Source organism: Oryctolagus cuniculus, chromosome 4 (assembly GCF_964237555.1).
Source record: "Oryctolagus cuniculus chromosome 4, mOryCun1.1, whole genome shotgun sequence".
Lineage (NCBI taxonomy): Eukaryota > Metazoa > Chordata > Mammalia > Lagomorpha > Leporidae > Oryctolagus > Oryctolagus cuniculus.
The window spans coordinates 63,936,916-63,953,062 of record NC_091435.1 but is presented as its reverse complement, the minus strand read 5'-3'; the positions used below and the strand labels follow the sequence as shown (position 1 = coordinate 63,953,062).

Here is a 16,147-nt window from a genome sequence, read left to right as displayed (position 1 = left end):
AAAAAGAAAAAAAAAAGAAACTTTTTGCATCTAAGTTCAGCAGGGACACTGGTCCATACTTTAGCTTTATCCTTGTCTGGTCCCTAATCAAGACAAGACTAGTCCCATAGGATGAGTTTAGAAGAATTCCTTTCCTTTCAATTCCTTGGAATAATCTGAGAATTGGTGTTAGTTCCTCCTTAAGTTTTGATAGAGCACACAGTAAAGTCAACTGGTTCTGGGCAGTTCATTGCAAGATTTTCTATCACCAATTCAATGTCATTATTATCTTCTATGGTTTCTACATCTCTATTGTTCATGTATTCAGAAATTTTTTTTCTAGGTTTGCCAAATTGTTTGCATACAATTATCCATAATAGTCCCTAATGACCTCTTGTATTTATGTCATATCAATCAACTGTAATATCTCATATTTCATCTCTGATTTTGAGTCTTTTTCCTTACTCTAGCCAAAGCTTTCATGATTTTGCGTAGCTTTTCATAAAAACTCCATTTCATTGATCTTTTTTATATAAAGTGTCTTTCTTTTCTTTATGCTCTGATCTTCATAATTTCTTCCCTTCTACCAAGTGTGGCTTTGGTTTACTGTTATTTTAGGTCCTTGAGATGAACTGCTAAGTTATATGATATATTTCAATTTTTTGACATAGACATTTACTGCTATAGACTTTTTTTGTATACTTTTGCTATGTCACAGATGTTTGGAATATTTTTTTTCCACCTGGGTTTGTCTCAAAACAAATATTTCAAAAAATTAAACAAATGTTTTATTTTCCATTTGATTTCTTCTGTGATCCAATGGTCATTCAGAAGTATACTGTTCAGTTTCTGTGCAACTGTATAATTTAGAATTTATTTGTTCTTGATTTTTCTCTTTTGACATAAGGCGACAAAATTTTATAAAACTGAGTGCCCTCATATCAGGTACATATAAATTTACATCATCATATCTTCTTGTTGAACTGACCCCTGGTTCATTGTATAGTGACTTTCTTTTTCTCTATAGTTTTGGTATTATAGTCTGTTTTGTCTAAGTATAGCTATTCTTACTTTGGATTTCTGTTTTCATGAAATATCTTTTTCCATTCCTCCATTTTCTGTAAGTTTCTTTACTGGGGGAAGAAGCTTCTTGTATCCATTCCTCTCCATTTAGTCTAACTTTTAGTTGGGAATTAAGTGTATTTACATTCAAATTTATTAATGGAAACTAATGACTTAGTTTTTTTTTTCAATTATCTTTCATTATATATACTTTGTTTTTATAGTGGGTTTTTGGTAGTCTCATCTTTTGTTTCTATGTGTAAGAATCTCTTAGGCTTTTTTTTTTTTTTTTTTTTTTTTTTTTGCAAAGCCTTCCAGTGATGAACTCCTTCAGATTTTGCTTGTCTTTGAAAGTACAGCTTTGCTGAGTATAGTATTTTTGGTTGGAAGTTTTTAAGAATCTGAGCCATATCATTCCATTCCCTCCTGGCCTGTAATGTCTTCTACTGAAAAGCCTGTTAGTCTAATGGGAGTCTCCTTAAATGCCACTTGATGATTTTCTCATGCAGATTGTAGAATTTTCTCCCCATACTGTATTTTTAGGTTTTAGGTATGATGTATCATGGTGGGATCTTTTTTCTGTTCAAATCTATTAAGGATCCAATGAGCCTCCTGTACTTGGATGTACAATTCTTTCTCTAGTTTGGTAAAATTTTTATTTCATTAGATAGGTCTTTATGCTTTTACCTCTCCCTTTGTCCTCAAGAGTCACCAGAACTCAAATAATTGTTTAATGGTGTCCAAAAGGTTTAAAAAGCTGTCTTCATTCTTTTGTACTTGTGTTTTTCCTTCTGGTGGTGGTGGTGGTGGGGAGATGAGATTTGAGATATTTCAAAAGGCCTGTCTTTAGATATTTTTCTCTGTGTAATCTCGTCTGTTCTTAAGGCTTTTCATTATTGCTTTTTTTTTATATTTGACTTGAGTTTTTTACTTCCAAGATTTGTTCAGTTCTTTGCCAAGATTCTCTTAGCTGAATGTCTCATTCATAAAATGCACTGTTTTTCAGACTTCATTCATCTGCCTGTTTGTATTTTGTTTCTCTTTGAGAGTCTTAGCATTCTTCTGAATTCTTTATCAGGCCTTTCATTAATTTCCTTTTCTTTGGAGTCTGTTTCTAAGGCACTCTTTTGTTCCTTTGGGGACACCTATTGTCTTGTTTTTTAATATTCATGTATCCCTACAAAGATATTTGTGTATCTGGCAGAACAGTTGTTTCCACCATTTTTAGTGAGTGGCTTTCTTAGTAAAAAGGCTTTTTCATGATATGTCTTCAGGTACTGGTTTGGTAATCTATATTGCCTTTAGTTTCAGTTGGATGTAGTATAGCCTCCCTATACCTTCTTCCACAGCAACTAATGACAGTGGAGTGGGGTCCTAGCTTATTTATCTCAGTTCCAGCAGTGGTGTGTGGGTCTCAGTACTGGCTCATGAGCCAGGGCCTGGAGTCATAAAGTTCCCTTTCCCCATTCCACTGTGGCTGAGGTTTTGAGAGTCATCTGAGAGTTCTAGAGAGGTCACTTTGGTACCTGCATTGGTAGGAACATGACTAAGATCATGGTAGCACTGGCCCTGTTAGACAGGTGCACATGGTTGCTCATAGTGCTAGCACCAGGTTTTAAATGCAATGTCTCAGCATCCACCAATCTTTTCTTCCCCCAAGAAGATAATTATTCTCTCCATATTGTACTACTTGGGGTTTGAGGAGGAATGGAGTTTGCAGTCCTGTGGCCACTTATGACACAATGCTAAGTCACACCCAGAACTCACACCAAGATTAGCACAACACAAGGCAGAGCCATGTCTCAATTTGCTGTGGGTTGCCTGCCGCTGAGGTGGCCTTGAAACCCAAGGCTGTTGCAACCAATCACAGATGATGCCAGCTAGAATATAAATCCAATTGACTGAAATCACAAGTCTCTACTTGAAATTGGGACAGGAACAGAGGCTTAACTAAAGGCATTGGCCTAGGAACAGGGACCATTAATATCTATCCAGTAATGGTTTTTCTCATTTTGGTTTACTACTTCTGAATGGCTGGAGTCTTGCTCCTTGCTCTTTGCCTATAGGTGAGGGGTAATGAAGGCAGTCCATTGGCTTTCCAGACTGACTTCAAAGTGGGTTGCCTCCAAATCTTGCAATTACAAGGTCCTGCATTGTCTTGTCAATGCATAAAAAAAAGCCTGCTAGAGTCTAGTGGTGATACAACCATAATGAGTCCATCCCACTGAGTTCAAGTCTCCACCTGATGAACCTGCATCTGTGAGCACTGGCAAGGGGATAGAGACCACTGGACTTACCTAGAGGATGGACTCACATCATGTCCAGCACTGGGCTTCAGAATAAATCTGTTTTACTTCCCAGCACCTGCAGTTTTTCCTCCGTTGTCTGATGGAGGTTGGGAGAGAGGTGGCAGAAGTAGTACCTTGGCTGCCTAGCCAAGCAAGGTTCAAGGGTTTAGCCTGCAGGTACTGGCTTGGGGACAGATATTATACGACTCTGTCAGCTCTAAAATTTCATCATAGCCGTCCTAAGAGTGGGTTTCAAGTTTAAAGCTTGTACTCTATCTCCCAAGGAGGCATCTTTCTCCTCACTCCATTAGATTACATAGTTAGGGAAGGAAGTGATAGTGAAATATTTTTCCTGCCTTCCTCTATTTATCTTTTATTATTATGTTTTAAAACCAGGCCCTGTGATCTCTCACCTGGCTTTCTTAGCTATGGTGAAGTTGACCTGTGCATGAACAGCCTTTCAAATTGGTGTCTTTGTGATAGAGGATCAACAGAGTACCTTACTCAACTATTGTCTTGCTCCCTTTCTGTGTTGAAATCTTTTGACTCACACTAAATGTTTGTGTTTCTAAGGACTTCACAGTCAGCATGTCCTTGCCTGGTGTTCTCAGTCTCAAGGTTTTAACTACCTGCACACTTTTTCTGTTACTGAACCAGGTCTCACGCTTTTCTGTCGATCTGTGGACTGTGAATTTCCACTTGCATATACGACAGTTAGTTCAAAGTCAACATGTCTAAAAACCTACCTACTCTCTCCTCACCCTGCACCCAAATTCTCATCTCGCTAACGTATTCTATTATGTAATAGTTAACTGGGCCTGAATTTAGGAACCATGCTAGATTCCTCCCTCCTCTTAGCAATGGAGAATTCATTAATTGGCTAAATCCAACTAATATTCTTAAATCCAGTGTCTGTTTAATGTATTAATTATACACTCATCTATTTCCCACTAGAACTTTTCCCACACCTTCTCAGTTAAACTGCCTCTATCTTCAACACTGCCCCATCTCAGACCCAATACATTTACCACAATTCCCAAAATACCTGTCCTAAATGCAAATATATACTTTCTTCCCTAATATACATCACCTTCAACATTTCCATTTTAAATACTAAGTGCATTAGTAGGAAATAAAAATTAGATACTTCAAGATCTGTTCCAGACCCCACCTCTTGCACTTCTTCTTTTCCAAACTAAGCTCTAGCTATAAAGAAATTCTTTCAATTCCATGAGTAAAGAAATACACACTCATCTCTGTGCTTTAGCACATATGCTGATTCCCAAGTCTAAAGGGGCTTTATACCCTTCATTCAGTCAGTGGAGTATGCAGTAGTTAAGAGCACACACTTTATAGTCAAACCCTGGTTCAACACATAGCTCAAGCACTTCATAGTTGTATAATTTTAAGAAAATTACTTTATATCTAGACCTCAGTTCTGTCATCTATAAAATGTGAACAGTGATAGTATATACCACACAGACACTTTGTTAAGATTTAATGTGATAATGATTATGAAGTTTTTATTGTAGCACCTTACATAAGCACACTCAGTAAGTGGCAGCCAGTTTTCTAACTTTTATGCTTCCTGCTAGCAATCAAGATAGCCAAACTTGTTCCCCTTCCCTAATACCACTCAACTGTGTATTTCCTTCCCTAATTGTCCCTATTGTCACTTACCATGTGTTATCTCTATGCCTGCTAAATATAATTCCTGTTTCACTTGAACGATCTATTGATCTATTAGTCTCAGAAAGTACCACAACGTCTGCATTTGGTATCTTAAGGATCTTACCAAGGCTCTAAAAATGGATTCAACATATTCTTTATGAACTTACAGAATAAAAAAATACAAATCTAAAAATAATACAGGAGAGAATTAACTCTTCTTACCCATTTCAAAAGAATCCTCCACTATTTCTCACTTCTGTAGATTAGAAAATCATGCAGTTGCGTATTTTAAACATTGAAAATCCCAAGACAATTGTATGCCAGCACAGAAATTTCTTGAAAATCATATGCATGTTTAAGGCTGGTGCTGTGACTTAGTGGTAAAGCCACCACCTGCAGTGCCCGCATCCCATGTGGGCACCAGTTCGAAACCCTGCTGTACCACTTCTAATCCTGCTCTCTGGTATGGTCTGGGAAAGCAGTAGAAGATGACCCTAGTTGTCAGGTCCCTGCACCCACGTGGGAGACCAGGAGGAAGCTCCTGGCTCCTGGCTTCAGATTGGCACAGCTCCGGCCATTGCAGCCATCTGGGGAGTGAACCAGCGGATGGAAGATCTCTCTCTCTCTGCCTCTCCTTCTCTCTGTGTGTAACTCTGACTTTCAAATAAATAAATACATCTTTAAAAAAAATCACATGCATGTTTAAACTGGTTCTTGAAGGATGACTAGGAATGATATGAAAAAGAAAGGGCTTTCTAGGTAAAGCAACATGCACAAGAGGAAAAAAGCAACTGAAATCAGGAAATTATTCAGGTGAGTTCATTTGGAAATGATATTGGAAAGAAGGTTAAGAAAAATTATAAAGCCTTCTTTGAATGTCATACTAAGAAGTTTAGACTTGATAAGCAATAGCAAGTAATTCAGATTTTTTTTCATTAAAAAAAAAAAAACACAGATAGCAGTAAAAAAAAAAAAAAAAGATGGATTGAGGGCGGGAAAGAAGAAAAGAAAGGCCCATTAAACAGTCTGCTGCAGCAGTCCACGTAAATGACAACTGGTGAGAAGGCCCACAATGATAATAAAAATCAAGGATGTAAAATTAACTATAGTCAGGTGTGGGAGATGAGGAAGATGAAGAGGGGGAAATTAAATTTGTTAACCAAAGTATTATGTATATAACAAGTTAAGTTGTACATTGATTATAGGGAAAAGACAGTTGAAGATCTGGAGAGAATTTCTTTCAATATGGAATAGAGTAAGTTTTAGTACCTGTGCTATAATGAAATAAAGATATCCAAGAGATCCTGGGAAGAATCTGGATTAAATTAGAAAAGCCAGAGCTATAAAGATTTCAGAGTTTCCAAGAATAAAGCTGCTAATTCAAATTGTAAGCATAAATCTGATTGCTCAGAGAGTGCTTATAAAGCAAACAGAGCAGGTAGCAAAGGATGAAATCATAGAGAACACCAATATTTATGGAGCAAATCATCAAAGGGAAACAAGTAAGAAAAACAGCAGAGGCAATAGAGTACATTATTGCAGACACTAAAGGAGATCTTAGCACAGACAAAATAGATGCTAAGTGGAATAAATGAAGATAGCCTTTTTGTTGGAAATTAAATAATTAGCTTTTTTATCTGCAGCGATGTCAATGGTCTAATGCAGGGGTGGGGACTGCCCAGACAATGGGCTGTATGAGGCTCACAGAACCATTTGGTCTGGTCTTGCCAAAGCAATCACAAATGTGACTTGAAATTCAATAAATCTGTAGCAGGCTAATTTTTAAGTTGATAATTTCCTATGGCCTGCAAGTAATATTATAAATATCTGAATGGTCCTTTGCAGAGAAAAAGATTCCCCACTCCTGGTCCAGGGGGATCAGAAGCAGATTGACTTGGGAAGTTAATAAGAGAGGAAAAAGAAGTGGCAATGATTCCGTTTCAATAAATCCCATAATGTATGAAACAGGGGAAAAGGCAACAACTAAGATTGTGGAGACAGAGACAAAGGAAAGAATTTGTCTCTGCTTGGATTTTTGGATTTTAATATGGGGCAAAACCTGAACATACCTGCAAGCTCAGGGGAGGGAGTCAATGGCAAAGCAAAGTTCTAGAGTCCAAGAAACTCCAAAACGATGCAAGTGAAACAGCAATAGACAAAAAGTGCCCTTTTTCAGAAATAATTTTTTCTGAGACTAGGTGAGAAAGGAGGATTGGAGGATCCTTATCTACAATATCACAGATTAGTTTAGTCATGATGAAATAGAAGCCAAGAAGTCCAAACCACGTGCATACTTTTAACAACAGAGTAGTGAGCTAGTCATCTACTCATGACGGATGATCAGGAAAGGGACAAGAAGCCCCAGCAGCCACTAAAGTAAATGAAGCAAAGCTCAAGATGAAAGACGCCTGCCAGAAATGAATCCTAGCAGTTTTCTGTCCTCAGAACTAGGCCCTGGCATGAAGAGTTGGTGTCTAAACCTGAACTGAATTCAATACAAAAAGGAGGATCTAGTAGTCAGATATCTCTTCCCTGGATATTGTAATAGAAGTCTGGGGTAAAGTGGTGTGTACAAGAGATTTAATTCTTACTCAAAGTAATCTTTGAACTGGACTTTGAAAAGGCCTTATAAGAATGGAAGTGGATGGCCAGCGCCGCGGCTCACTAGGCTAATCCTCCGCCTGTGGCACCAGCACCCCAGGTTCTAGTCCCAGTTGGGGTGCCGGATTCTGTCCCGGTTGCTCCTCTTCCAGTCCAGCTCTCTGCTGTGGCCTGGGAAGGCAGTGGAGGATGGCCCAAGTGCTTGGGCCCTGCACCTGCATGGGAGACCAGGAGGAAGCACCTGGCTCCTGGCTTCAGATCGGCACAGTGCACTGGCCATAGCTGCCATTTGGGGGGTGAATCGACGTAAAAGGAAGACGACCTTTCTCTCTGTCTCTTTCTCTCTCATTGTCTAACTCTGCCTGTCAAAAAATAATTAAATAAATAAATAAGAATGGAAGTGGTTGACGCAGAATTACAAGGGGCAGGGCAGCTTAAACCAATAAAGTTCAAAATTATGACCCTTATCAAACACTTCAAAATATATTTTTCTCACAGATAGATAAAAATAAACTCCCTACTCTTCAGAAACTACATTTTAAGTGATTAAGAGGCATACTGAGGGCTGGTGCTGTGGCACAGTGGGTAAAGCTGTGTCCTGCAGTGCTGGCATCCCATACTGGTGCAGGTTCATGTCCCCGCTGCTCCACTTTTGACACAGCTCCCTGCTAATGCACTGGGAAAGTAGCAGAAGATGGCCCGGGTGTTTGGGTCCTTGCACCTGCGTGGGAGACCAGGATGAAGCTCCTGGCTCCAACCTTCTGTCTGGCCCAGCACTAGTTACTGCAGCTATGTGGGGAGTGACCCAGAGGATGGAAGACTTTTCTCTCTCTGACCCTGACTCTCTCCCTCTCTGTGTCTTTGCCTTTCAAATAAATAATTAAATCTTTTCTTTTTTTTTTTAAAAAAAAAAGCATGCAATCAAAAATTTGTCTTTTGTCTATATGTCCAAGAGGGCCTTGCAAAGTCTTAGAGCACAGGATGAATTCATACTTGCTTGAAATGGAAGAGGCAATTCTGACAGACCCTGCATTCACAAAACCCTTTGCCTTGCCTTTTAACCTGAATGTGATACACATTCAAATATGCACATTAATTCTAATCTCAATACAAAATTTTGAGGCTGACCAAATTGTGAATCCTACACCACTGCTCCATGGATCCAGAATGACAGATGCGAGGGGAGGGTAGGATTTCTATTTTCTGCTTCAACACCATGTATCACTAAGAGGAAGAATCCAGGTTCTATTGTCTTAGTCTAGTACATCATAATCAGCTTCCCTGAGCGCTCTGTGCTTTATAACCACCAGGAGAGTAGCAGATTGATCCTATATTAACATGCCTGTTCTTTTATCACAGAAGAAATGTCTGCACCAAAACACAAAGTGAAAATAACTTTACGATAACTCAAGAGTTCATACTAGGCTAAGACATTAAGCTATAAAAACACAGACATTTTTATGTTTTATAAAAAGCTATGAAAGCAAAAACCTGAAAGGCAAATGTTTACTTTGAATTTACAATGTTTACCAAACAGGGATCATCTACAGAATTTGGTCTTTCAAATCTCCATTAAAAACATAGTAGCAAAGAGAAGCCATCTGTGAAAACATAGAGCAAGTGTCCTAATGGCACACTTGTAGCGCAACGGGTTAACATACTGCCAGCTGCACTTATTTCACTAAGAAGGCAATAGGTTTGAAAGTAATATTTATTTAGGACAAAATAAAACATTTTCAATGAAGCCAAATTACTACTAGATTTAGACAATTTTTAGAAAAACTTTAATCACGCATATAATTTTAAAAACTCACTTTGCACCAAGAAAAATCATTCAACCATTAAAAAGAGAGTTCACTTCACTGTCACCATTAAAAAGTATATATCAAAAAAGTATATATCTTTAAAATATTCCTAAGTGATTATCACTGAAACTGTTGAAGCACTTTTAAACAAACATATTTGGACATAAGGGATGTGGGATGGTGGAGAGGAAAGGAAGACAACAGCTCCCTCTGTGTCTCTACCCTATTCCAGTGGGGTGTGGATTATTTGACAGTGGATGAAACAGGTATTTGGGATAACTTCTTTGACCACAAAGGTCACTGAAACTGTAGTGGTTAAAAAAATGGTCCCCAATTATCACTGCATTATATAAAAAAAAAACCCTGAAAGTAAAATTAACACTCACTATAAATCAATACACAAATCTGTGACTTTCTTATTCTAGAGTCTACATTCTAAAATTCCTTGGACTTTAACTACTTGTCCTTTAAGACTGTTGGCTTTTTTTTCTCATACTTGGCCTTTTAAAGCTACAAATTAAACACATTAAAAATCTATTTTATCTATTACTTTGTTATATATTTGACACTACGCATAATACAAAAACACTGTATTTTAGATTTTTGTGGGTTTTTTTTAGGTTAATATTAAGTACGATAAAATACTCTAAATTCTGAGTGCTATGAGTGTGTAGGGGTATGACCACACTAATACTGGGTGAAAATGAGCAGTAATTAGATGTGATCATAATTATAAAGAAAAGCCTGAAAGAATATCTGGGCCAAAAACTGCCATTCCACTATTTCTAATCCATTTGAAAATAAGATGCATTTTTAAAATAGCACATGGTTTACACTTTTTATTATTAAGACTAATTTTGATGCCAACATTTGAATTAGCGATATTTTACTGCAACTTTGGTTCAATATGAAGGCTTTCTCATTATACATCGGGTATCTGAAAGCAATTTGCATACTATTTTCGCTACAATGGTAGCAACAAGAATACTAAAGATGATGACAAGAATTACTGCCTAACATCAACCACTTAGATAGCAGAGATCTGATTATTACCATCTCTAACACGTCAAGAGAGCCCAGGAAAGAGAAAAGCAGGAAGCAGAGACTTGAGGGCATCTTGGAACTAATGCAGTCAATAGGTCATTTTGAGCGGTATGCCATATAAAGGTGAAAGTCTTATAAATATTCAGAAATAAAAATTACTACAACCCAATGCACAGGCTGGGGTGGCTTCTGGTACATATGAGGAAGAACAGAAGATTTGCATTTTACTGGGAAAAAGAGAAAAATCACATGAGGCCTTATACAAGAAAACACTGGTACTCAGTCTTCCTGAGTACCTGTGGTACAGGTGAACACTGATCGGTGAGTAGCTGAAGCTGGTAAGTACAACCAATCCTAAAGTCCAAGTTAGCTTTTCCCTCATCAGTCACTAAGTTATTGCAGGCTGTTCTGTTAGATAGGCCTTAGAAGATAGTTGTTTGTGCAGAAGGCCATTTCCAAAATCTTTCTTTTCCTCCAGCCATTCGACTCTATTTTGGTGGAGTATAATAGTAATGACCGCATTTGGCACAGTAATTTTCACGGGCACAATGAAGCCCATAATCTGTTTAAAGTGAATTAATTCTGCATTCTAGAATAAAGTTAACAACCTGTGTTACTGGTACTCAAACTCAATGCTGATCCTTCCAAAAATTTCACAAAATGTTTATTTTGGGTAGACTGAAAACGTGATAGGTAATACGGGGCCATAAATTTCCTATTCCTTCCTCAATTTTTACAGATGAAGCATATATTTAGGAAAAAGCAAAATGGATTCCAAAAGTTGGGGGTGGGTTGGAGTAGAATTTTTGACTACATTAGTCCATTTTGTTGTTGCTGTAAGAATACTCGGGGCTGGGTACTCTATAAAGAAAACAGGTTTAACTGAAGTCCAAGACTGCGTGGCCCCACCCACTGGACAGGCTCCCATTGAGCGACACAAACCAAATGGCATTGCATTGGCTTAATTAGTTAAAATGGATCCAAAGGCAAGGCAAGGGAGGAGGCAGGGAGAGATTCAGCAAGTGAGGCTTGTTCTGTAAGGAATCGCTCTCCTAACAACTAAATTCCACAGCCGCTACCTTCATCTCTTCCAAGCCCCGGGCCTCCCGTTTGGTCTAATTATATCTCAGCAGTACACACCAACCTAAAGGTCCCACACACTTCTCCATATCACCACATTCAGGACCAAGTTTCCAACACAGTAATCTTTGGGGGACAAGACATAGGAGGAAACAAAACTTCGGGTATCAAAACTCACCCTGCCGCACAGGTGTTTCGATGTGAGCATACTGGCCTCAAATGTCACCCGAAACCTGGCTGTATTCTAAACCAGATCCCCAACTCAAGAGGGCAAACTTCAAGGTACAGTTTGGAACGTGCTTTTGGTTTTAATAGTGGCTGACGGGGCATGCGGGGGCTAGAGAAGGAGTCACAAGAAAGTTTCGAGGAAGCTTACTTTTTTTAGATCAAAAACAAAAATCAGGCAGTTTGAAGATTGTCCTGATTCAACGCCGCGTTGGAAATGAAAACTTGAGCGCGTCCTCTGCGTCCCCTTCGCTCCTGCGTGCGTGTGGGAGGACGAACAGCACCAACCCCGACCCGGCCACTTGGCCAGAATGCGCGCTTCCCCCTCCGGAGGCCCGGCCCTCCCACTCTGCCTCCTTCAATCCCCGGAGCATCCACGCACCGAGCCCGGAGCGGGTGCGAAGCCGCGGGTCCCTGACAGCGGCCACCCCCTCGCCTCCGACGGCGCCCTCCGCTTCTTCACAGCTGCGCTGGGCGAGGTGCGCGGTTCGGAGTCGAGGTCGGTGCGTGCTTTCGGAGGTGGCGAGCGGGGGGAAGGAGACGAGCCCCGCTCTCGCCCACGGGGAGGGGAAGACCAGGAAAAGGAGGCAGGGGAGGAAGGAGGGGGCGCTCCCGCGTCCGCACTCCTGGAGCACTTGCGGGGTCGCAGAGACTCAAGCCAGGGCTGGGAGCCAGGAGTCACTCACCGTAGCCCGCCGAGCCCAGCAACAGCACAGCCACCAAAGGCCACATCTGAGCGCCGCCGGGGGTCGCCGCAGGTGTCTCAACCGCCCCAGCCTTAGCGGTTACTGGCACTACCAGCCCACCGGACAGTCTGGCCGCGCGCACGCTCGCTCCCGCCCCCCCCCCCCCCCGGCTCGGAAGAAGCGCGCACGCGCACTCGGCCACGCGGGTCTCCTCACTCGAGTCCCGGCTCCCGCCAGCTGTGTGGTAGCCCGAGGCCCGCTCCGGGGTGCACGAGGCTCTTTCTGCGCGCGCTGCCCCGCCGGGGTCCGTGTTGTCTCCCCGCGTTCACCGGCTTCTCCTTGCCGGCCTCCACGCAGTCTTGGGCCCACTGGTCGCTCTCCACGTTTCCTTTCCTGGCTTCACGGCAACCCTCGCGCTTCAGGGACCTCCAGGCGCTGCGCACCGCGACTTCGAAGCCGCAGCCACGGACCAGTCCTGGCCCATTTCCAATCCGGAGCTCGAGGTCTGCCTGCGCGCGTCCCCCGACCGGGTTCTCCGCTCTCACGTGCACTCATTGCCCCCCTAAAAGCCGCCGCTGCGCCCAGGGCGCGCCCCTGCGCGGGAAGTCGCACCCCCAGCGCGCCCATCAGCGAGCCCCTGGGCGCCACGCCTGAGTCCGGGCCTTGGCCTGGTCGGTGCTCCCAGGAGCTGCCGCCCTCTCGCCCCTCGCGGGCTCCGCGCTCTCCCCTGACTGCTCTTCGGTCTTTCTCGCTTTGCTCCTCAGCCTTTCCATTTCATCCTCAGCACAGGGTTAGTCGAGCAAGTTGACCTTAATGGGTCAAGTTCTTGGACAAACAACCCCCGCCCCGGCCAAGAATTGAGAGAGGGTCTCACAGCGCGTATAAGCAATCAAAATTTATTAAGGCAAAGCAATGTGAGAAAACTCTCCGGAGGACAAAAGGCACTGGCCATCTAGTGAGAGAGCCGGGGCTTCCTTCCGGCGCTGTGGTTTTACTGGGCTGGTTGTTGCCTGAGGGGTCCTCAGAGCGGTGCACAAGTTACCACATGGTATGTGGAGCCAGTTTCTGCCTTGAAAGTTGTCTCTCGATCTCATTTGGGCCATCTGCTGTTAGGCCTCTGTGAAACCTTTGTATAAACCTGTTTCCCCACATTAAACCTAACTCTCTCCTCCCTTGGTTTGAGCATTATCTTATCCACTTGCAGGCTCTAATTTTCAACCAGGCAGTTTATTAGCAAGTAGTTCTTCAAATAAAGAAGCAATTAAGTTTTTAAAGTCCTGTCTCTTCCTTGCCGAATGAACCCTGTCTCCTGTCTCAACTTCCAGTCAAGGTGGTAAATGTCTTTAAATGTGGAGAACACCCGAACTCAAGTGGCATTCCCGGTTGCAGGCAGGTCTCAGACATCTCTACCAGCAATGATACCGAGCCTGGTTTGTGACTTTAACCTGCTTAAAAACTGGGGCAAAATGTGGTCAGGATTTGAATGGCAGCCTTGCCACCTTGAGGCTAGCAAAGGGACTGAGCTATTCTCCAAGTGTGCTTTCAGGCCTACAAAAGTCATCCACCAGAATCTGAGCATTAGGGACATTGGCATAAAGCACCTGGTTGGCTAAATAAGACTCATTTGTCACTGAAACCCACCTCCCCCCCCAAAAAAATTCAAATGGAAAGGAATGCCCCCAGCTTACAGAGATAGTTACCCAGGAGTGTTCTGTTTTTTACTGCAACAATTGAATCTGTTGTGGGAATGAATCTTAATTTTTGTTCCAAGTTCTTACCCCCATTGAGATAAGAATTAAAATCAGAGGAACAGCACACAAGTGAGAGCAGGATTTGTTTAAAAGTGACAGAGTGAATATAGATTCACATATGTGTGTGGGCCATCGCACATGAAGAGATACTTGTCATGAGTGGGCCCGAGAGTTGCCTGGGAGAAGAGAACATGGGAGGGGCCAGAGAAAGACTCAAAAGCAAAGGCCAGAAGACAAAAAGCAAAAAAGGGCACTGTCACGTGTAACAGTCCTCCTTATAGACCATGGGGTGTTGCCCCAGTTGAATATACAAACAAGGTGGAGTCTGGGTGGAGTTTAGTGTGTGTGAGGCTTTCTGAGAATTTCATGGCAGTTCCAAGCGGAGTTTAACTTCTATCTGACCATAATGGCATCTGCTCCTTCCTGATCCCAAATGAAATACAGGTGCATCATAGGACAGCAAGCATACTGAGTTGATATTTAAGGAGTAGAGTTACAATGCAGGGCTGACAGGAGTTATTGGGAACATCTTCCAGCTCAGCTATTCCCACCTAATCTTCCTGCCTTTTTCCTCCATATCAAAGCTGTGCACTTGATAAAGCTGTATGCTGTTGAAGCTCTATGCTTAATGTCTTTTTGTGTAAACAATGGTTTAGGCTTATGTCAAGTGACTGGGGTCACCTGTGTGACTACTTCTCTCAGGAATCTATCTGTGGTGTGACATGAGGAGGCCTAACCCAGGAGAGGTGACCCACAGCGACCTGCCTCAGTTTGTGTATGGCAACCTGAGCTCATTTCTCTAGTATGTAGCCATGTGAAAAATTTCCCTCTTCACTTTTCCAAGCATTTTGACTTGGAATTTGAGCCTGTCTTATCTTTTAGTAAAGAATTTCTTGAAGGGAGTGAGGGCAGGATCATGCATATAATTTTTTGAACAGAAATAGTGCACATTAGTTCTGTTTCCTATATTAATCTCCATAATAGCTTTGAAAAGGTAAGTGTTATCCCATTTTAAAGACAAGGCAACAAAGAGAAGAGGCATATGAGCACTTAGCCCAGGGTTTCCTGTGAGGCCGCTCCCTCAGTCTGTATCTCACTCTCCATGTGCTTTTCTCCCTATTCTAAGACGGCAGTGTTATTGTCATTTTCTCTTTAGAGATGAACACACTAACATCCCCAGACAAGCATGTCGTCTTTATAGTTGAGGAAAGTGAGGCGTGCTCACAAACTCAGAGAGGAGGCCACCGTTAGACCACCCTCTACTTGACTCCATGGCCAGTGAAAATGTTCACAGCTTCCTTTCTCAGCTCATGACCAATTCCCAGTTCTCCAACAGCTGTATCAGCCATACATCTACTTTATCTTCCTCCAATATGTATGCCCATATCCTGCCATATAGTAGACACTGATATGATGTGGCTGAAAATTTTATATAGACACCTTTATGTCCTTGTGATTTTTCACTCCTCAGACACTTTTTTACCCATATTTGGTGTGTGATTCATTGGCATCAAAGACACAGTACTGTCCACTAGTACTCCTGAGACTTGGGTAAGACCTGTGTGTGCCCAACTAGACAAGGCTGTGTTTTGTGCAGGACCAGATGAATCTTTTTACATACATGGACCGGCATCCAAGGATCCCACATAGACTAAAGCTGAAAGTAATGCCAATATATCATTTATCTGTGTTTCAGTCTTGTTTAGTGCATGTTAGTTGCAATATTGAAATTCTCTGTTTATGTAGCTGTCTTCCTGTTTACTCCTTTCTAGATTCTAAGTTCAATGAAGAGGGATGCCTTATGAATCTTGCTCACTGCTAGCCCCATCGCTTGGCACTCAGTAGGTACTTACAGAATGATTGTTAAATGGATACATGAATGAATGAAGGAAGGGAGGAAGGACAGTATCTTCCATCATAGTCTGGCAAAGGACTCAGCATAAGAAAATGTTTTT

The 16,147-nt window shown here is 41.8% G+C and overlaps 1 protein-coding gene and 1 long non-coding RNA gene across 12 annotated transcripts in view; one reads left to right on the top strand and one right to left on the bottom strand.

The window, feature by feature from the left end:
- The window catches only part of LOC103350560 (leukocyte surface antigen CD47), a 178,415-nt gene extending 165,833 nt beyond the window's left edge, over nucleotides 1-12,582 (bottom strand). For 10 of the 11 annotated variants that reach the window (XR_011387854.1, XR_007908906.2, XR_007908904.2 and 7 more), the window contains exon 1: nucleotides 12,442-12,574. Coding sequence is in view for 4 of the 11 variants with exons in the window: in XM_008266989.4 (XP_008265211.2) it covers nucleotides 12,442-12,487 (46 nt within the window). In the remaining 7 variants the exon portion in view is untranslated. Of the gene's footprint in view, nucleotides 1-12,441 lie in introns of all 11 variants that reach the window. The other variant, XM_070072061.1, reaches the window with a different exon arrangement.
- Nucleotides 12,583-12,621: 39 nt separating this feature from the next.
- Nucleotides 12,622-16,147, top strand: part of LOC103350559 (uncharacterized) — a 36,641-nt gene continuing 33,115 nt past the window's right edge. The window contains exon 1 of the long non-coding RNA XR_011387861.1: nucleotides 12,622-12,944. This is a non-coding gene — a long non-coding RNA (uncharacterized lncRNA). The remainder of the gene's footprint in view (nucleotides 12,945-16,147) is intronic.